Consider the following 22,713-nt stretch of genomic DNA (forward strand, 5'->3'; position numbering starts at 1 on the left):
TGGATGGACAGGTTGACTGATGAGGATGCAGTAGTGTCCATGGTTCACAGATGACAATGTGATCTGTAGGAAGTCAGTGAAAGAAATCCTGGAGAAGTGGAGGTATGCACTGGAGAAAAAAAGGAATGGCAGTCAATATAAGCAAAGTAACTGTAATGTAGAAATTCAACACTTTTAATCAGCTTCCGATATCATGTCTGCTTCATTTGCTGTGAAATCTCAAGGAAACAAGCTTTACCTGCTTTCCAATTAATCATCCAATTCATATTTTCTTCTTCTGGAGTTCAGGTATAACAGTAAAAACACTCAACAGTTTCATTGTTCATTATTCATATAAAACACAACTATTATAGGTATTGTGAATTGATTTTTAATGTAGTGAACATATTTATAATTGTAACCTGAGTAAATTACGCTGGGGTGCAAACTGACTTACGTTTACTTCCTGTAAGTACATTTAAGGCTACCTTATTATTTAACCTTTGCAAATGATATTAAATTCTTATTAAATGTAGTTGTTGCTATGGTGTTATTACACTTTAACCACCTACAGTAACATGCTGCTAACATATTCATGCATCAACCATGAAAATTGAAAACACCAGTTTCTGTAAAATCATGAGCATTGAATGCTTTCACTTTTAATTTGTTCTACAGGCTACGTTTTGTTTATCCGTACTTTCTCCTGAATATATTTTGTACATTTGAAAGCAGGGCTTTAACACTTTTACGCTGTGGTATTGCAACTTCAAGTGGAGAGCATTACTACTTCTCCCACTCTTTGATCAACCATGATATCAAAGAAAGGTCATGCTGCTCCTCCTGCTGAAGTGAGCTATTCTGTATGTCGGCCTATACTCAACTGTATCTTACATTAATAAAAAATAAATGAAGAATATATAGTTTTTCTAAATAACTCCAACATGTTCACTCTGCCTTGTACGCACGTGTATTGAGCTTGACAGATAATCATTTCTATCTCATGATCCATCATTGGGAGTATAGTTGGCTCTCTGCAAGGACTCGATTCATATAATAACTACATAACAAACAATTCAATCTGAGAGGTATTATTAATCCCAACAATGCAAAGCCATGACAGATGCTTCCCTTCAGTCATGTATTTAATGAGATCTCAGATGGCCAATTGCGTCTCAAAATGGTCTGAAAAAAAAGGGGAAAATATGAGAATGCAAACGATGGTGGTGTCTGCGCGACAGACTACTCAGTGATGGCCAGCATCTCAGCAGAAATCATCCCTCAGATACTTCGTCTTCGACAGAATATCCCCCGAGAGGAGCAAACATGACTAACAAGCAAGGATCCATCTGTCGTAAACACTGAGCAAAACAGACCCAACTGCCACAAAGCAACTTTAACACACCTGCATGCCAAAGTGCCCCTGCGAACGTGAATATATTGCAGTCAGTGTTCTGATAATGAGTCAGCGCTGACCGATGGCAAGGTCGAATCTCTGTGATCATTTGAAATTATAATGATGAGCAAAACTGTTCTAATTCTGGTCTTTCCACAGTAATATGTTTGTGCATGGTGGTTACTGCATTAACGCTGAAAAATCAAAGACATCCAAGTCAACCACAGTAAAGCCTGAAAGATCAAAACAGTTTGGTCTTACTGGAAGATTTGCTAAGCTGCTCCCTGATGTTAAGCAGTGCTGACAAAGCAAATATACACTGATTTGTCTTTTAAACGTCTCCTGAACTATAAAAGCTAAAAATAATCATAAATCAACTCATTATTTTATGGTCTTTGATGTTTCCCAGTCGCATGTCAGAGCTACCTGCCTTCCTTATACCTATGTAAAGACAGCAACACCTCCCTCACATTGAACGTACCAGTTTGTATTTATCAGAGATCGCAAAGGGGAAATGTGCACTGTGCATGAGCCTGTTAAAGCTTGCATGCATTCTGACACCCTCGTACAAAGAAACACGCACACACAAAAACACACAACACAGCCTGAGAGGAAATACGGGGCAGCTGATGCTGTGTGAGCTAATTCATTCAGTCACTGTATGTCCCCAATCAAAGGCTGGTCCCCACAGGCCAGTGCAGCATCTGCATGTGCCCCCATTGCTCTATCTGCCTGGCTTTCATGTTGCTCTCAAGGGACTCAGACATTTTCTCAGCCTGTCAAGTTTGTCCTGTTTAATTTGTGCTACACATTTTACCACAATTAAGAAAGAAAAGCACAGAAAAGAGAATTATTAAAATAGTTCTCAACCAAGTTCAAAACCCTGAAAAGGAAAAAAAAATCCCTAACCATACCCTTATCACTTTCCTTTCATGTGGTCCAACCCTCGAGTGGACAGAGATTACAGGGATAACACATTAAATTTAGAGGGAAGTATTTTTTCTGTGCTGAGACACTTTATTTAGACATTAAAATGAATGAGAAATCAATTTACAAGACCTCAAGCGCACCATGTCCTTGGCTTACTACATCAGTTTGGTGGAAACCGTATGCAATTAATTTATTACCATATGCCAATGTGAAAATAATAAGTGTGAGTAATCCTCAGGGAGATTTAGACCAAGTGCAAGGGGACGGCTGTAATCTTATAATCCTCTGTAATGTTCTAATGGTCTCTCTAAGCTTATCTACACTAAACTAACTTTCCCAGAGGTACGCAAACACAGATACAGATGGACCAAAAGAAGTAATGTGACTAATGCTCCCTGTGTAACTCAACAATCTCTTCTGCCGAGCTTTACAATAAAATGTGTGATCCCAGTAAAATAAAATCCTATTGTGTCATTGCAGAAGTTATCTATGAACGTGTTTTCAGACCTTTGTCTAAGATCAAATAAATAAAAACTTTCAAAAATAAAATATCTGATTGTACAACATACAAAACTCTATATAAAAATAATAAATAATAGTAGTCCAGGGTTTGACAATGTAAAAATTTCCATCCACAGCAAACATAATATCAAAGGTTTTAAAGATAATGCTGCATCCATAATGCTGCAGCATCCTATTGTCCGGCCAAAGATGCGGCTGAAGCGGGTGGCGACCGGATCGGCTGCAGGAACTCAGAGGTGAAGATGGCCTCAGCATACTCCTCCACGACATCCTGAAACTCTGCTGCCACATCAGCCAGAGCCTCTGACAGCAACTCGTCAGCCAAGCTGTGAGAGGATAACAGGTGCAGATGTTAGAAAATATGGTTATTTTCCTTAAATCATATTTAACCTGTATAAAAAAAAAGTCTTCTAAAATTTGAAAACGTATACGCTTCAATTTGGTAGAATTCATTTGTGGCATCAAAACAAATCACATATGACAATGGTACTTATGTTGCTACTGCTCCTGCTATTTTTGGTCTTCTCACAAGATTTTAGGCTAGACATTGTGAAAGACATGCAAAATAAAAAGGTCAGTGGGCCTGAAAACAATGGAAAATGCAAATCACTTGAAACATGTCCTTTGAAATTATAACCACTGTGCACAAAGTAAATGTAAATCATCAGTCTTGCGTCATTATCTTCAAAAATGCAGAAGGTCAAATTAAAGCTGGTTTCTCTGCACAAATGCGGTATCTGTTTTTTAAGAGGTGCACATGCAAAACTTAGTTTAAAAACATAAAATAGAGCAAAATAACTTTGAAGCCTCATGAACTGTGTGCAGCACCAAGCTAAATTTCAGTGTTTGATCATTATCTGGGTCAGCACACACACACACACACACACACACACACACTCAGGCAGAGACTGAGGCAGGGACATAGAGGATGAGGGAAAATGGGAAACACTCTCACATATCCACTGAAACGTCAGTGCAACAAAACTATCAGAGTAATTGTGTGTTTTTGAACTCCCTGTTCCTTTAAAGGGGCATGACAAGAACACTTTGCTCACAGCACCATATAGCGAGAGAAATCCAGAGAAGAGTGTGCCGCTGTGGTTTGGGAACAGGCATTATAAAATATCATTAACATCAATATACAAGGAACCATGCTTGCCCTTCTGAATTACTCCAAGTTATCTTTATATTTAACACACCAGTAACTGCACAGCGTACCGTTTATGCTAATGTATGAAAATCAGAATAAAAAAGCAGATTCATACAAAGTGAACTAGGATCCTAGAACCCTACTACTGTTTTATTTACATGCATAAAGAAATTCAAATAGCTGTTTTGGCAGTGCTGACGTCTTTCTATCTTGCAATCAGTCTGTTAGCAGACAGAATGAATGAGATCCTCCAGGTGGTAATGCTCCACAGCAGCACAGGGCTGCTCATTACCATCTCATCACACAGAACGCTTTCTGCACTGTGTCAGAGCAGCAGGGGTCATACTAGTCTATACGTATGCCTTCTCCGTCTCCAAAAACACTGAGATAATTGGATGGTTTCTCACGCAATATCTTGTTGTTGTTTTTTCCAAGTACAGATTCATGTCTTAAAAATTTTGGCTTTTTGATGTGAATCTGATAATGTCAGCCAGATCCCATGGGTGGGACTGGACAGTTTTTCAGATCTAAACTTAAGAAAGACAGTTTATCAAGCTGTTTGGTATCCCACGCAAGTCTGTGACGCAGAGGAAAGAGGATTTCAGAAGTTTAGAACTCATATATTAAACGCATAAGTTCAATATGTTCACAATGATGGCACGAAGCCAGCGTTGCACCAGCAGCGGCCTGTCAAGTATGTAAGTTTGTGAGTGGGAGAGAATGCAAACCATAAACTCTGCATGATCCTCTCTGAGTGAGCGCCTCCTGCTGTGCACAGTGTCCTTCAATCGTGTCCAGGGACAAAATAAATAACAGAAAGGACAGATCTGCTTCAGCGTGGTTCTAGTTACAAACACTAAGCATGTCATATGATTAATGTGTAGCACAACTTAAAAAAACCTTATATTTCACTCTGAAACTGCTGCAGAGTGGAAGAGACTCATTCATAGCAAATAGTTATATTAGGTGGAAAATGTCTTGTTGTTTGAGGGCGTTCTAGATGAAACTGAACACTGAAAAAGGTCCTGCTGAGAGCTAATGCCCCTTAATAAAGATACACATGAACACTTTATGTGCATTTAGAAGGATAACTTATTCCGAGAGAGGAAGCTGTAACTTCACAACCAGTGTTTATGTCTGTCATCATCTGACACTGGTACAGGACAGAAATCAACCAACATCCATAATGCAATCTTTGTTTTTGCCTGTGTTGTGGCCAAGGAAGGGAATTTCGTAATTCGTGTTAAAGGAAGCAGAAACACAGTAAAGCACGCACAACAGGATCTCCTGCTCTCCATTGGTCTTATAGCAAATGAATCAGCCATCGCTGCGTTCACAATTTCATTCACTGCTTGTGTTCGAAATGACTGTAAAGAGGTCAGAATGTTAGGCCATGGCAAAGAAAAATCTAACTGGGCAGCACTGCTACTTTGTCTCTCATGTTGGACCGAGCACAGACTGACTTATTCTCACATCCTATGGTACAAAGTGACATAGCAGAAGGGCCAGCAATAGCAGATTAGCATGCTAACGCAGAAGGAGATGAGTGCAACACAAGACATAATGTCCAGCTATCTATTTTCTTAACAGCATGTCCAATTCAGGGTCGCGGGAGGGCTGGAGGCTATCCCGGCTGTCACAGTACAAATGCTGGGGTACACGCTAGACAGTTTGCTAGTCTACTGCAGGGCTAACACAGAGAGAAACACAAACATAGCTGTAGATGTGAGCATGCTGTATTTCACAACCAATTAATCAATCACTAATTAACCTAACATGCATGTCTTTGGGCAGCAAATGGAGTATCTAGAGAGAACCCAAGCAGGCACAGGGAATACCCTCACAGAAAGGACCCAGATGGTCAGTGAATTTGAACTCTGGACTCTCTTGCTGTGAAAAAACAAGGCTAACCACTGCACTGTGCCGTTCAATATACAAAGCAAAGGTAGCACTAGTGGAGATCTATGCACACATGTAATGTCACAGGTGTTAAATGTAAATGTTTCAAGCTGTTTTTATCCTATACTGTCATCTTACATATTTACCTTTAAGCTTAAGCTAAACACAAAACAAGAAGGCTCGAGCGGTTGAGGGAGCTTATAAAAATCTTTATCTATAGCACTGTATTGAGATCCCTCCCCAGACCACACAAGCCCCACGCACACCTTGACCCATGTGAGCATAATGACTCATGTGATGTTAGGGTGGAGCAGCGAATTGACACCTTGGCTCACGTGACTCTAATCACTCACATAATGACAAGGTGGGTCAGTGACTCTCACCTTCAGTGGGACAACCCCACTAAGAGGTAAATTCCTGAGACTCCCTATCAGCTTTTATAACTGAAAAAGCCTCTCGGATGAAAGGTGAAACGTCTTTAAAAATCGAAAAATACAACTGCAGTTGTCTTAAACTCAAGCACTTTAGACTATCCCGATGACTGAGACAGATCATAACTGCAATGCATACTTCAAACACTGGTGGCAATCAGCCAGTGCAAACAAAATTCCCTGATCATGTTTATGCACATGTCTCATTAGCTTAAGTCATTATTAAAACAATCAGTTTTCTACCCGTCTGCAACGGCCCAGGGGTCGAAGCTGCCCACAGCCTCATGAGCCACAGCGCGCAGGTAAGCCTCATAGTCTTCCCGGTACTGCCGAATGCCTCTCAGCATGCTGCCTGGCACTGAGATAACAGGCGCCTTGCTTCCCTCCAGAGGGCCAGGGAACATGGTGTTGTTTGCAGGATGCTGCTCATCTTGGGATGCCTCCTCTGTCAGGCTGTTCTCACACAGGAAGCTGCGAATGTGGAAAAACAAGACGATGCTCAGAAGGTGAGACCAAGAAACATATTTTTTCAATATCTCAAAATTGTATTTTCAGTTCAATTCAGTTTTATATCATTTTAAAGGCACTTTAGGGCAGGTAAAAACCTCATAATATTATAGAAAGAGTGAGAATCCCATTGAGAAAGCAACACGATGAGTAGATGACCTCTAAGAGATGTTTATGTGGAGAAAAGGTAACTCTGCGGTAGAACACAAACTCTCGCCGTGCCTGACGTGAGGGTGTAGATGATGAATTTAGGAGAGGTGTCAGAGTGCAAGCAGCTCTCTTGCTTGCCCCTTGCTCAGAATGAGCAGGGGCTCAGCTGGGCATCGCCGTGGTCTGGCTTTATAATCCTCTCTGTTTTGACAAATCAGCCTGGCTCTTGCAATGGCGCTCACTGTGCTATATTTAGTGTTGCAGCAGCTCTAAAGCAAAGTGCCTCTCTATTGTGCTCCCTGGGCCTCAGCTAAACTTGTTTCAGTGTTGACTATTGGGGCTGCAACCCATGGGGTGGCCATAAATATCAAAGTGCCAGCACAGCGAACCATGCTTCCAGTCTGAAATGGGTCGATTTACTGTTTGACGGGAAAAACAACAATTCTGTACCCTGCAAACTCGCTTATTTTTAAAGTCGCAATGGCTCCCACGCTTCTGAAAAGAAAATAGACCAGCCTGTGTTTTCTGTGAATGAAAACCATTCAGATACTTTGGCAAAAAAGACCATCTGCAAAGCAAGATTAGTCTTGCATAACAATCTGTGAAAAGGTGATATGAGTGCTGAGAAAAAGATTTGCAAATTAAATATGACAAATTCTTAGTAATAGTTTGTTACTCTATTGTGCCCTACGAAATTCACTCGAAACTGAATGAGACATCTATAATGAACCTTCATTTCAAAATCTGTGCTTTCACAACTCTGTGTACATTTCTGTTTGGCTAGTGCATACAAGTACCAAAATGCTGAAACACTAACAAAACATCCTCTATCCATCACGCTGTAGCACCTGCAACTTGGCCTGCACACGGGATTTACACAAACCCAAACAAGCAAGCAGCATTAGCCATTAGCGCGATCACCTCAGGTTTGTCTTCTCATTTCTCAACAAAAACTAAAGCCACGCTGAGCCTGGCAAAGATGGGACCTGGCACAGGACGGTGCCATATGTGATATATCAAAAGGGATCCAAGCTGGGCTGAAGCTGAGTCAGATAAAACCACAAGTGGCTGAGAGATAGTAAGGGGGTGATTCAAGCGAGGCTCAATGAAGCCTCAGTGACAGCGCGGAAGATCAGTGTGGAAAGAAACAGGTGGAGGATACTGGGGGGAAAAAAACAACAACAAAAAACAGAAATCCTCAATATTCCAAAAAGAAAATCCTCTTTTATAATATTGCACTGGACTGATTTAAATGTGGGTGCAGAACTTAGAAGACATCACAACTATAAATCTACCAGGTTACAAAGTGACGAAATACAGGAGGGGACAACTGTAGCCACAGAGGGAAAAGGTGGGAAAGAGCAGTGTGAAATAAATAAATAAAATAAATGCACGGTTTTTAATTTTTCCGAGTGAGCTTCTTATCTTTTTATTGATTTGCTTGACCAGCTGATGGAGCTGTAGGGGGGATGGGGGAGACTGAGGTTTGGGCTCCTCACCATGGATACATAAATCTTATCTGCTGCTCTGCTGATGTGTTAAAAGACTGTCTCCGTGGTTGTTTGACAGCGCTCACACAGGCACCTGAACAAAGACACCCAAGGTAAGAAGCACATGCTGTTTTGGAAAGAGTATTTAGCGCGACAAAGGCAGCGTTACGCCTGGTGAGAGTCAATGGAAGTGTTAAAACCCTCTGGGCTCTCCTGTCATTACTAAAAAGTAACCCCGACTATAGTCAGCAGAGATTAAAAGAAAAGAACAGAGTAGCAGCACTCACTAAATATAAAACTATTTTATTCTTTCAGTTAGTATTCTTTTGAAAACTCCCGATCAATCCTCACCTTCCTTGGCTCAGTGCTTACAGAAAACCAGCTTAATACAAAAATCAGGAAACCGATAACCAATACCATGTGACAATGTCCCTCTTAGCTATCAAACAATAGCCCCAAAGCACCTCCAGTGATAGTCACACTGAGAAAATTATGCAGCTTTATTTCCATGGCATGTTGTTTTTCCCCCATGGTGTGTATAAATATGTGTGTGAGGCACAAAATGACGAGCATGTCGCCTGATTTGTCTCTCAGGACTGAAAAATTTGGGCTGTAAACAACAACTCAGGGCTGAGACAACACATGATGAGCTCTTTGCTCATTTTCCCGTTCCCAAATTAAACCTCACCATTCTGCTACACTGAACACCGGGACAGTCAACACTGACAGAGGATTAACACAATCCCACATCAGCACGAAAAACAAACCATATTTTTAACCACAGGTTTTGATCCGAGAGCTGCGGAAGCAACAGGAAAGTGCTGCAGTTGTGAAAAGCTGCTTATCAAAATAACTTTCCTAAATGTCTGGAAAATGATGCTTCTTAGAGAGCAACCACTGGGATGACCTGCTGCTCTCTGGCATCAATTTTAGAATTACCCTTATTTCTCAAGACCTGATCACTTTGGTGAGAGAGGTGAACTATTATACAAAGGGCTGCTGCGCACACAATCTGACATAACCTAAAGTTATAAAGCAACAACAGTTAAATTTAGCGTATAGACTGCAACAACATAAGGCGAGGCTGTTTTTAACTTATAAATAGAATAGAATTAGAATAGAATTCAACTTTATTGTCATTGCACATGTCACAGGTACAGGGCAACGAAATAAAGCATCCTTGGTGGTTTGCTTCCGCATTAGCTTTTCATCCCTTCATCTGTGCTGGTATGTGTTGTACTATGTGGCACCTGGGCCTCTTTATCCTTCAGCACAAGTAGCCAAAGCATCTCCCTTACAGTTCAGTTCATTTTACGAAGCAACTCTGTGTCCCCCAAAGACAGCTCTGTAAAACAATGTGCCTAATAAACACAATTTCTCTCCCCATCTCACACCAAACGACTCCCTACTTCCAACTTTATTACTTCTAAGGGGGACAAAGCACTGTGAAAAAAGAGACGCTGTAGGTGGACAACAAGTTCCTTCTTGCACTTTAGAAAGAAAACAAACAAACAATCTGTCAGAGTGTCTTGCAGGGAGGTTTATTCTTTCGCAAGTTAGATAGTGCAGTAGTCATGGAGTAAGTGCTGAACAGGCTGGGTCATGCTTCATTTAGAGAATAGAGAATGGGGACAATATATAGAATCCTTTTTTCATATGCAAATGAGTACAATTACTGCATTACAAGCAACCTCAGAGCCTAAAAATACTACGCATGCAAGAGCCAATGGCACGACCACCATCAGTCTCGTCTTACTGCCATTATTGGACTAGGTAAGTTGACGAGCATCTTATGGTTAAAAAAAAAAAAAAAAAAGGATTCTGTGATGGCATGTGTGACTCAGCAGACAGCGAAGCTACCCGCCCTCTGTGCTGCTGAATTTCTCTGTCAACCTCACTGATTTCACTAAGAGACTTAATCGATCTGTGTACCAACAGAAACCAGCTGCATTTTTCTCTAAGCATGACCAAGAAATTTCAAATGCTTTCAAACAAAAAAACAAGTAAATACAGATAAAACATGCCTCGCAAAAAGCTAAAATACGGAGCCGATTAATTATTCACTGATATCTATGTGAATTTAAATTTAATTCAATTATCACCAGCTGTTTTGTTATGGTACAATCGTCCCTTTTTGAATACACAGCACAGCCGAATTACTATTTATCTTGTGATAATAACTCAAGGGGCTCAATACACACAATCACCTTGTGTGTTCTTTTATTCATAAGCATTCTAGTCAACTTGTTTACTAAGATTAGTACTTGCTTTCAAATCAAAGTGTTTTTCTATTGATCCATGTCAAAAAAAATCAAAAACAAAAAAAACAAACACCAATCACATCCACTGTGATTTAATGTGTCAACCAAAACAAAACACACAAAGGTCCAGTGGGCTGCCAGCACTTTTTAGAGGAGCTGTAATTCAGACTGAGGATGAAAGTGCTGCAGACGGGTCTGTTCTGAGCTACAGTGATTCAAGGTGTTTCAGAACAAATGAGCTAGCAGTTATCAAATGACTGTCCCCGTTAAGAAGCTGGAAGGCTTGATGCCTCTAAAATGAACAGCTAATTAAAAAAAAGACACCTCTTAAAAAAGCACCTGTGTTATGTTTGCCAGAGAACTGAGTTATTGCTTGATAGATGCATTAAGAACAGTTAAGCAAAGTGCAAAGCAAAGTGGCTCTTAAGGCAAAGTTTCCATCAAGTGAAGTGAACCCGAGGCAGCTGAAGACTGACAGACTTTAATTTGCTAATGTTTGCAGCTTGAATTTGTTAAAAGTATCCTGCTGGCTTGTCTGTGTCAACAACTTCTAGTCCCTTCCAGTCTCTTTTCTCTTTCCTTCCAAGTTCCTCGTTAATTTAAGCAGTATAGCAGCTGCAGCTAAAGCCCTGGGCAGTGGAGGGTCTCCCTGTGGAGTCTGCTGCCAGAGTCAGGAATAGAGTCTGCCCTGGGTGCAGTAGCCACCAAGTGAGTTTTGCAGGATGAGTAAGGACTCCCAGTGGAACAGTGATTACAGGGCACACACGTCATGTGGAAAAAGACTAAATGTGTATAGCTGGGAAAAAAAGAACATTAACCACTTCCTTGTCATTGAGTCTAGAGGTGCAATTAAACCAGCACTGAATTACTTCCTGTGGAAGATGCCGTTTGTTTCTCTTCATTACAGCATCAGCAACTAAAGCAAGTCATTAAAGGTAATTTGATATGTAATTTGTCTCATAAGATTTCATTAAAAGTCACCTGATACTTTCCAAGTAATTAAAATCCACCATTTGCATTTGTTAAAAAAAAGGGAGTATATCATAATTTTGTGCAATCAGGAGCATTGAGCCGAGCTATGATGACCGATAATTGAAGCTAAGACCTATAATTTCAGCTCAAATGATTGGAAAGGGAGTTAAATAGGTCAAACCTTAATACTGGGCTCCAGTTAATATTCTGAGAACACTCCAAAATTTCCCTACTGACTTTTCAAGATGAATTAAACAGCAATGAATGGAAGCCGTCAGCTAAAGATGACACATAGAAATGACTTAGGTGCAGTAAAGGGGAAAAGACAGAGAAACCCACCCAGTCTCGACAGGTTTTTCAAGGACAATATCCGCTGCAGAGGTCTGCTTCAGCACTGGATTTGTGAGCCTAATTGGCTGAGGAGAGGCTGGCCTGGAGCTGGGGGCATGGGACTGGGATCCTGAGAAGAAGAGAGAGAAAGCAAAAGAAGGGGGAAATGTTAAGAGGGATGGGTGGAGCAAGGAGCAGACAGATAGAAACACAAAAGGACAACAGCATACAGCGTGAATGACAAGTATTCATCTGGCCTTTTCAGTTGTAGCACTGTCTCCACCTACAGGAAAGGTCTGGGAAATAACTTTCTAGGCTTTGCACTTGCAGATAACATTTTTGTTTAAGTGCAGAAATTGTCTGTTTTTGGCTTCTTCTTTTTTTACCTGCTGGTCCTGGTAGTTTCAAGTAAAGAGGGTCTGAATAGGTGATAGAAGCAAACCGCCTCCTCACTTCCTCCTGATCCCGCTGTCAGAGACACACAGAGAACCAGATTCTATAAACACAGCATCCTACTGACAAAGAGCCTTGTCAAACAAATTGAACAGTGTAATCAAGTCTGGAAAATGCATCAGTATGCAGACGCAGACCACAGCTGTCATAACAGCTCATTATAAACACTAAACCAGTAACCAGTGACCTTTCAAGTTCCATAGTGACCTTTCACTGGTGGGTCCCTCTCACCTGTATCTCCTCCATACGAAGCAGCATACTCTCCAGGGTTGGGGCCTGCAGCCTGTCCTGGCCCATGTCCTGCAGCTGTCTGTCTGTCCTAACTGTCCACGCCACCCGCCACAAATCGTCCAGCAGCTCTTCACTCAGCTGCTCAGCACTTTCTTCTGCCTGTAAATGGCAATAAATACAAAAAACAAACAAACAAAAAAATACAAGTGTTCTGAGTTTAGCTGCACAGTTTTTAAATCCTTGCCATGATAAACTTAAATGTCAAATCTCCTGTAGTGAAGCTCACCCTCTCTGCAGCCTGTTCAGGCACTCGACTCCTCAGTGGAGAGTTCATTCTGTTGTTCCTGGACTCACCAATTTGCTGAACGCACAATAAAAATCTCAGTTTATTTTACGAGGTAAATCTGAAGCCAAACACACGCATACACACAAACTTAGATTTATTTAATCATTCACATGCAACAACTGTCTCCCTCGTCTTTAGGGGGTTTATAAAAGGAAGAAAATCTGGCACTAGCTGGACAGCAGATAATTCCTCCTACCTGGGCTTCATCCAGAAGGGGCTGAATTCTCTCTCTGGCCTTCTGCTCAGCTCTCTCAGCCCACTGAGTTGGCGAGACAACTTCAGACCTGTGAACCAAAACACACCCACACTGCAAGCTGTCACAGAAGTTCTGAAGCTGAGCTGCTTTAACTTCAAGACACAAAATTTAAAAAAATTTAAAAAATTAAAAAAAAAAAAAGTATTTACACAAAGTATAGTTAAAAATATATTTGGAATTTTAGCCCACCTTGGGTTCAGAATTAATTAAAAAGATTGAATTTCTCTGATTAAGAAACAAAAAACTTTCTGCCAAGATTTTAAAATAACTATCCGTTTGAGTCGAATAAAACATTCACATTACTGGAAATGCATGAGAGAATTAATTAATCATCACTATCAATCATTATCATTGACGGCCAAATGTATTCACACACAATAGAAATAGTCATCAGGCTCAGTGTTTTTTAAATTATTCACATTAATCTGTAATTATAATAGGCATATAAGGTCAAAACTGTCAAACTCTTTGCTGGCATTATATTGAATGTCTTCTGGTTACGTTCACTGTTAAAACCAATAAAAAAAAAGCCATAAAGGCTGACATGCCAGTTAAGAGTTTCACCATCTGAGAGCAGTTGGAAGCATAAAAGACTCACTAAGTGTGACATAAGCATTTTATTCAAAATGCAGCCTGTTGATTGTATTAATGTCTATTGTGTCCAACTTATCACCTGTAAACAAGTGAAGCAGTTTAGTGCTTTTACTTCTCACAGTGGCAGGAGGAAAAAAAAACAGATATAGTGACTCGTTATACGTCTAATTTAAACACTTTAACACTTTTCTGCAGCTTTCTTTAGCTTTAAAACAAAAACAAACAAACAAACAAAAAAAGAACCTGCCATGGGTATAACACACAGGCAAAACAGATCTGTAATAATGGTGAATTTTCCTTCAACTTTCCATGTAACACACTATGTGCAAATTTGTTAATGTTATGTAACCCATAAAACTATAGAGGCTGCATGTGTTCTTAATTAACATTACATGTTTCCTGCAGTGGTATTCCCCTCTTGACAAGGTGAGTAAATAAAGAGCAGGCCTACACGTCTTTGTGACAGAGAACACAGTAGCGTTAACCCACACATTCACAGTAGTGTAATTAAGTGTTGACTTTGCTCTGTGCACATTGCGCTTTGTTGCCAGCCTTTTAAAGTTGGGCTCTCCAGTGACTAATTAACAAATACACAGCGGTCTATAGGAACATATGCTCTCCTTGGTGCTGAATGGATGCGCTGCAATCACAGTCTGCATTATTTTCCACTCATTGTTTTGTTCTGTTGTCGGTAGATAATGTTGCTCATGTTGTAATTCCCAGAGTAAATGCTCCTTTGATTGTGAGCACAATGAACCGAGTGGGAAATGTTTTATTTTCTTCTTAAATAGCATAAATGCCAAGTATTTACAAAGGTTAAAGGGCAAGTGCATATATCGCTATATATACACACTGCACTTACTTTTTTATGTCATTAATTAATCCCTTTTAATTCGGTCAGAGGGAGTTTGTTATCATCCCATAGTGTCTGCAGAGGTTGTGATTAGGGGGCACATGAAATAAAAAAAAATTTTGGCTAGATTAATATTCACCATGACTTTAAGCCTTCATCACCTTGGATCCAAGTCTGCTAAAACAATAATTTTATTAGTACTGTACCTTAATCTCTGAATGCGTTCAGCCTCTTCTTTACTCAGCTGGTTCAGCTCTTGCAGTCTCTGCGCAGTGATCTTATCTAGCCAAGCTTTCCTGCATCACCCAGGCAATCATCAAATGAAGCAAAATGTAAGCTCAAAGAAGCTTTGCACATAAATAATTTATAATCCTCATCTTTAATCACGCTGATAGCCACTGATTAATAAGAAAGCACAACTGCAGTAATTAGGATTTGATTAAACGGAGACATATGTGGAACACTCAATCAATGAGGTGCTTATAAAACAGGCAAACTATTAATCACTCAAAAAGAGAAATGGCCTCAATCTAGCTGGCACCTAGATTAATTTATTGGAAAGAATTAACTTTGAATTAGAATCAGAGTATTGCCTCTGGCTCTCAGCAAGTGGGGTCTGACATAAAGGTTAGAAATGGCTCTCTGAATGTTCTCATTAATGTTCCTTTTCCCTAGATTCCACCCATGTGGCATTTTGCTATGACAGATAATCTAATGTGAGAAGCAGAAATGACACAGATTACAAGGTAATCTGAAAAAAGATATTTATAATAAGTAGAAGCGATAAAAGCTGGGACAGGCAGATTTTTCACCATCAGGCAAAAATTCCCAACTAAACTGCATATTTCTTTGGGCTCCATTATCGGGTTTTAAGAAAACCTAGCCAATTATATTAGATTCTGGCCAATCAGAGGTCCTTTCAGAGAGTCAAAAAGTGCAGATGCACATGCAGATCACTAGTGCATCCCTAGAGAGAAGAAAGCCTGAGCCAGTGTCGGAAAATATTGCAGGAAAAGTTGACGGTCCCTCACTAGCAACAGCTGCCTCTGGCCTGCAACGCACCACAGTAACAGGAAAACAGACTTATCAAAACACATTTATATCTAATATTATGGTCACAGGTCCTGCTCATAGGGGAGCCAAGTGTTTGCCTTTTTTTCCACGATCACTGTAAGAACAGCCATGAAGGATGTGTAATTTATGGTTCAAAGCTTTGATTTTATATGTAACATCTTAGACTGTTATCATGAAAGCAAGAGTAATAAGGCCTTTTTCTAAACTAAACCAACCAGCTTACACATAGCTTCTGCAATGGGCACAAGAAGAGTGTGATCATCTGCAGGGAGCGAGCTTAGGACAGAGGAGAGCTGATGGAAGAGAGATTAACTTTCACATTTTATTTCCCTATTGTTCCCGATTACTGCCAACCCGTGTATTTAAAATAAGGTTAAAAAAAAACATTGGGAGGTAAGGTTCACCTTAATGCTTCATTCTGAGCTTCTTTCTTCCTTTGTGAGCTTAGGCCTGGCTCAGTTGCCAAACTACCTCCAGGCCTCTGCTTTGGAGGGTCTGGTGAGGATTTCACTGGAGAAAAGAGACAACGAGGCTCTGGTCCTCCCCTTTGTGGGGATCTGCTGATAGCAGAGAATGATGAATGGGTTAAAAAATGTAAACAGAAAGATGCTATATTAAACAACTCAATGGAAAGCGAAAGAGCAATTTTTATTTTGACACTTACATCTCTTATACTATATTTACCAAATTCCTTTTTTTTTCCAGATTTTCCTTATAAGCAACTGTCATCAATGAAAAATTAAAAATTTGGTGCATATGGTACGTGCTGCACTTTACCAGTAACACTGAATACAATCTACAATCCTATAATGTATACAACCTCTTAGTCCATCAGATAATCTGATTATGCCTACTTGCATCCACAATCTGATTGAAATTCATAAAGAGATAATTGTGTAAAATGGTCTTTTTGGGGGTTTTTTTTGTCCACACATATTATTTCATACTAAATGTAAACTGTTACCTGGAGATCAGAGTTTCAGACATTAAAGCAGTACTTACATAATGACATTAATCATCGAGTGAGCCGAGGACTGCACAGAGAGATAACAGACTCACCGTTGTGGAGGAGGAGAGTGAGGGGATGTAGGTATCCAGGGCACAGAGTGCTCTTTTTGAGGGAGCTGGTTCACTCTGAGCCGAGAGGAGACTGTAGGCTGCTGGAAGCCTGCATCTTGCATCTGATTATGCTATAATAAAAATAGAAAATAAACATTTAATTATCAGTTTACATTAACCTCACATTGGTTACGTCTGATCATTGGTAAAAAAAATTAATAAATATATGTTTTCACAGGGGATGATATCAAACAACAAATCATGTTGCTAATAACGTGTTATTAAGCGTTCTCTGTGTCTTGTGAAATACTGAGTTCAGTACAAGCCCAGCACCTTTATTGTTTCAGCCGTTTTTCTCTGAGAGGGCAGCTCTTTTCTGCTGTTAGTATTGGTCTGGGATCGTCTCTGCAGCTCCCTCTGCTGGACGAGGCTCTCCAAGCCCGACCGCAGCACCTCTCTTCTATTGAGGGGCTGTTGAGTAGTTTTGGGTTTCTGGGAGGCCATTCTCTTATCTGCTAACAAAAATAAAAAGTTAAACAATTTATTTGTTTTGATCTTAATTTATTTAAGTTCAAACTAAATAAAATTCAAGACCAAACAAGATTATTTATCCCTTTCAGTACAATTCAATTAAGTTGAACCCCGATGGGAGTAGACAACACGACCAATTACAGAATTTGCTTGCACTCTTGACAGCCAGGTGGATGTGTGGTTTAGGTTCAGGTTTCTAGGGAGATCTAGATTGCAGATGAGGCTCACTCTAGGTGTTTATATCATCACTGCCTCTCAGCCCAATACCCAGCAGGACTTAACTGCTCATATGCTAAACAGCAGGGGACCAAATGCCAGAGTTCTGCACTTGTTTTCCTATCACTTCCTGGCTCCCTGATCAATTTTAAGCCTGGGTACAGCAATTTACGCACAGTGGGAGGCCCCAAGACAACTGCACAGAAGCCCTTGGAGGGCTTTTATATACATAGGAGAGCAAATGGTTTGTCCTTCGTCAACAGGCCTCTATCAACAAGTAGGTCTTAAGTTGAAATGATAGTCATTAAACAACACCCACGAAGTCTGCATTAATAAATACACAAAGCAAGTAAACAGTGGTCACCATGGAGGCCTCTTCTGGGATTTTTTGCTTTGCAAGGACCTCGAGCCATTCCTTGCAGTTTGGGACGCCTGGGTGCAGTCGTAGGAGACTTGCTGCGATGAGGAGATTTCCTTTGCGGAAGGCATGCTTGAGCCTGCATCTTTATGAGCATCTCTTGTTTACTGAGAGCAGAATCCAAAGTCTATTAAAAATGAAGTGACAGCAAAGCCTGAGATTATTCACTCAATTCAAAAAATATATATTTTCCTAAAATAAGTTTTACTTTTAGACAAATTCCACAAAATATTGATTAATCCTGCAGCACAAGTCATCTATGTTTACAGTAATATCACAAATAAACAATGTAACAAAGAAAATAACATAATAAAAATATATGATGCATCTGCAGAAATCATATCATTTAGGCATATTAAAATCTTATTACTACTTCGATCTGTGACCTAGAAACAGCAGCAGATACAGAATCTGTTCTTGTAATGCTCTGCTAAACCTGCACTGCAGTTAGTTGGAATTCATGCATGAATATTTGCCTTTATTAAGTAAAATAAGAAAGTAGGTTTAAAGTCGGGACCAATACAATACTGCACTGGTTTGCCACATTGAGCTTCTTTCTGCTGATTGTTTTTGCATTGTCCAGGAGCCAAGTCTACACTAGGAAAACACACATCACTCTGTAAATACAGCGGTTACATCGTGATCCTTACCTCTAGTTTCTGCAGGATGTCAAGGGCCTTCTCAGGCACAGCCGAGCCCTGGTCCACTTCAACTTTTGCTGTGCACAAAGAGAGCTGGCGAATCAGCTGCCCCAGTTCTTTGGAATAAGCAGGCACTTTGCTGTGAGACAGATCAGAGAGTTGATGGATAAAAACCTGTAAAGCCCTCAGTGCCCCACGATGTGCAGCTGCAAGCCTGTTTATCGCCATGGACTGAAAGTAAAAGAGAATGCAAATAAATTAAGAACAGAAATGTCAACTTTTTTTAACAAAACTCCTTCATAAAAAAAACCAAAACAAAAATCAGACACGAGTGATTTTACTCATTTAATTCAATTTTATTTATATAGTGCCAAATTACAACAGTCGCCTCAGGGCCCTCATAATGTAAGGTAAAGACCCTACAATAACAAATAAATAAAACAAATTTTAAAAAATTATAAAGATAATGGATAAAACAATCAGACCCCCCCCCCTCCCCATGAGTAAGCACTTGGTGACAGTGGGAAGGAAAAACTCCCTCTTAACAATAAGAAACCTGGTTGAGTGGTTGAGGCAGAGGGGAGAGCCATGAAGTCCAAAATGTCACTGACTTTCTTCTCACCTTTTTAGCACCCCACATTTTCTGGCTTCGTAGTTTTTCTATATCTTCTTGTATCTCTTTTACCTGTTAAATAATTTGAGAAAACATTGTCTAGAGGAGCAGAGCAAAAGGAAATCCAGTGACAAACATTTAATGGCATTCAATAGAAATTTAAGTACCTGTTGCTGCAGAACATAAATAATACGCGCTGAGCGAGCTGCCTGTTTCTGTCTGCGTATCTCCAACTTGTTTTCCTCTTCAGGTTCTAATGACTCCTGTATTTTCTCCCCTGTTGTTTAAAAAAACATTATAGATTATTTATCAGCATCATGCATTGGTAGTGAAATCATAGGAAAAGTGTGATCATTGCAATGGGTTCCAAAATTATGATTACACTCCATGCATTTCAAGTTATAGGTGTCTTGTGGGCTACCTCTGTTAGCCAGCTCTTCCACTTTCTGAATATACACTTCCAGCTCATTTTGCAGCCTGTGGATCTCGTGGCTTAAAGGTGCCTCTTTGTCTCCTTCTACCTGCCTAAGGCCAGGGTCTCTGGTTGGGGGTGAGCGGCTCATTTGAGGCATGGATGAAATAGGATGTTTCTGGGATGTGTGTCGTTTGGCTCCAGCTACAGTCACCTTCTCTTTTGGACTGGATGCTTTTGACATCATCTTACTTGGACTTGCTGCAAACTCCTATAAAGAGAGGAAATAAACTTCATTTGCTAAACAGGCACAAACAATTAATTTCATATTATAGAAACAAGAATGTTATTATAGACAAAAAAGTAATTAAATTACCTGACGGAGTTCTACATCACTTGTTTCAAAGAGTAAGGCCTCCTGAGAAGGTTTGGCCGATAATTTTATCAGCGATTCAAGGCGCCTTCGTCTTAGATCTCGCTTGGCCTGCTTAACAGCTGCCTGAAGCCTTTCCTCAGAGAGTGTGGTGAAGCTGAAAGAGCTTCTGGCGCTGTCCACATTTTCCTTAACGTCTGATACAGGCAGCAGTCGCTCTATCACAATGGGGGCAGGCAGGCCGACATGTGTGGCACGGTTTCTAGTACTTGCAGGGACGGTGTCATTGAACAGCAGCTGTGGTGTGCAAGACAGAAGTCAGTTTTATCTGGTATAATCAGTCATTATGATTAGACCCAATCACATATATTTATCAATAACAGGTATTCAGGAAAAGGTGTCATTGCATATAGTTGTGGTCAGAAGGATACATGCAATCATTAGGGGCGTCATGGAACCAGAATTACCATGAGATTCATACGATAAAGTATACCATATCATATAAATGTCGTAGTAATTTGGGGCTTTTAATGATTTCTTTCAACAGATGAGCAGATGGAATAATAATAACATCTCTTTGTGCGAAAGCTATATTGTTGAAACTTGGATACAACTGGATGTTGAACAGGACCATGATCTCAAACACACATCAAACCTGATTTTACAAAGGATAAAACAGGCTAACATGAAGCTTTTCGAATGGTCTTCCCAAAGCTGTGACCTTAACCCTGATGAATATTTGTGGACTGTGTAGGCTCATGCCAGGAAACTAACCAATTTAAATGAACTCTACCAATTTTATCAAGAAGAGTGAACGATTATTTAGACAGAATAATGCCAGAGGCTTGTGAATGTGGAAAATCATCTAAGGGACATTTAACCAAATGTTAGTGGGGGTGTATGTATATATTTGAGCCTATATGTATAATATGTGTATTAGATGGCATTCAAATATTCAGAAAATGCGCCTAATTCTAGTGCAACCATCTCCAGGTCTCACTACCATCTTGTAAACCTTCCTTTAAATCCTAATGAATGAAGCCTTAGCTTGATGCTCAAATGAAATGAATGAATAAATGAATTTTATAGTACCATATCACCCCATTAGAGCACTTCGCTAAGTATTTAAAAGAAGAATGGGAGGGAGAGCCTTCGGTTTTCAGGCCCCTCTTCTATGGAACCAGCTTACAGTTTGGATTCGGAAGACAAACACTATCTCTACTTTTAAGATTAGGCTTAAAACTTTCCTTTTTGCAAAAGCATATAGGTAGGGCTGGATAACGTGACCCTGAATTCTCCCTTTGCAATAGGTGCAGGCTGCTGGAGGATTCCCATGATGCATTAAGCATTTCCTTCTCACTCACCATGTGTTAACAGACCTCCCTGCATTGAATCACACTTGTTTTTAATCTCTGTCTCTCTTCCAGAGCATGTCTTTTGTCCGGTCTTCCTTCTCTCACCCCAACCGGTCGCAGCAGATGGCTGCCCCTCCCTGAGCCTGGTTTTGCCTGAGGTTTCATCCTGTTAAAATTGAATTTTTCCTTCCCACTTTCACCAAAGCGCTTGCTTATAGGGGGTCATATGATTGTTGGGGTTTTTCTCTGTATGTATTATTGTAGGGTCTACAATATAAAGCGCCTTGAGGCGACTGTTGTTGTGATTTGGTGCTATATAAATAAAACTGAATTGAATTGAAATTGAATCCAACTAAAAACAGCACACGAATCTCTGGTAAACTTCACTGAGGCGCTTTACTTTGACACCAAGCTATTTACAAACATTGTGATATGAACATAGTGATATGCTTCAAACTGAAGTCTTACAAAAATCTTAAAAATGAAGACAGAAAGAGTATTATAACAAACACTTCACTCGCGTCTCCACCTCTTTTTCATTTTCAGAATGGTTGATCCCGGGTATTTAAATGTCTCTACCTTCACTGCCTCTACTCCTTGTAGCGATAAATATTATGACTTTCAGGACTGTAATATTCAGATTTATTGTTGACATTGTGCTGCACTCTAGGACCAGCTGATCTCAATCAACCAGCTCCAGGTCTGTGTATGTATCACTAGTATGTGGCCTTAGCTTTTCCATTTCAAATTGTGTACATGCAAAGATGAACTGCATATAATAAAGATAGATGAATATTATCAGACTTTCAGTGCTGTTTACCTTGGTATGAGAGATCCCAGCCGTTAAACCGCTGCGGCTGTGAACATTTCTGGTTGATCCTAAAGCAACCCAGTCTCTCTCTTCGCTCTGCTTTCCTGAGAAAATCCCGGGACCACTTTGCAGGGATTGTGCAGTCATTACAGCGAAAAACAGTTGTCACTGTAGTAAACAATACTAAATGTTATGCTAATGGGAGCTAATTTTGCTAAAATAAAGTTAATCAAATCCAGAAACTAAATTCAGGCACTTCGCCGTCGTTAATGATCAGTTCTTCCACTTTCTGTATATGAATTATAAGTCAGCTATACGCACCGAGTGGCTAATTGAAGCATAATTAAAATACAGGACCTCGTTAATATCTTAAATTTCAAATTTAGCTTCTCAACAATTTGAAACGGCGCCATGACAACAACACAACCCTAAAGACGGAAGTAGTTTTTTTTTAAGTACG

At 40.1% G+C, this 22,713-nt stretch overlaps 1 protein-coding gene across 2 annotated transcripts; it reads right to left on the minus strand.

Annotated features, from left to right (window-relative positions):
* Nucleotides 1-22,701, minus strand: kiaa0753 (KIAA0753 ortholog). 2 transcript variants are annotated; one of them, XM_087851069.1, is made up of 18 exons: nucleotides 22,263-22,701; nucleotides 20,091-20,384; nucleotides 19,724-19,985; nucleotides 19,470-19,579; nucleotides 19,312-19,374; nucleotides 18,699-18,920; nucleotides 17,995-18,175; nucleotides 17,217-17,395; nucleotides 16,884-17,014; nucleotides 16,229-16,381; nucleotides 14,957-15,046; nucleotides 13,244-13,331; nucleotides 12,988-13,062; nucleotides 12,702-12,860; nucleotides 12,404-12,485; nucleotides 12,027-12,147; nucleotides 6,551-6,778; nucleotides 1-3,153 (listed from the first exon to the last, which is right to left on the minus strand). In XM_087851069.1, the coding sequence occupies exons 1-18, from the start codon at nucleotides 22,398-22,400 to the stop codon at nucleotides 3,000-3,002; spliced, it is 2,730 nt and encodes a 909-aa protein (XP_087707195.1). In that variant the 5' UTR covers nucleotides 22,401-22,701; the 3' UTR covers nucleotides 1-2,999. The 2 variants fall into 2 exon arrangements, with proteins under 2 accessions (XP_087707195.1, XP_087707194.1); XM_087851068.1 differs by having other exon boundaries at nucleotides 17,217-17,398.
* Between the last annotated feature and the right edge of the window lie 12 nt (nucleotides 22,702-22,713).

Source organism: Neolamprologus brichardi, chromosome 14, assembly GCF_056152115.1.
Source record: "Neolamprologus brichardi isolate AB-2024 chromosome 14, ASM5615211v1, whole genome shotgun sequence".
Classification (NCBI taxonomy): domain Eukaryota; kingdom Metazoa; phylum Chordata; class Actinopteri; order Cichliformes; family Cichlidae; genus Neolamprologus; species Neolamprologus brichardi.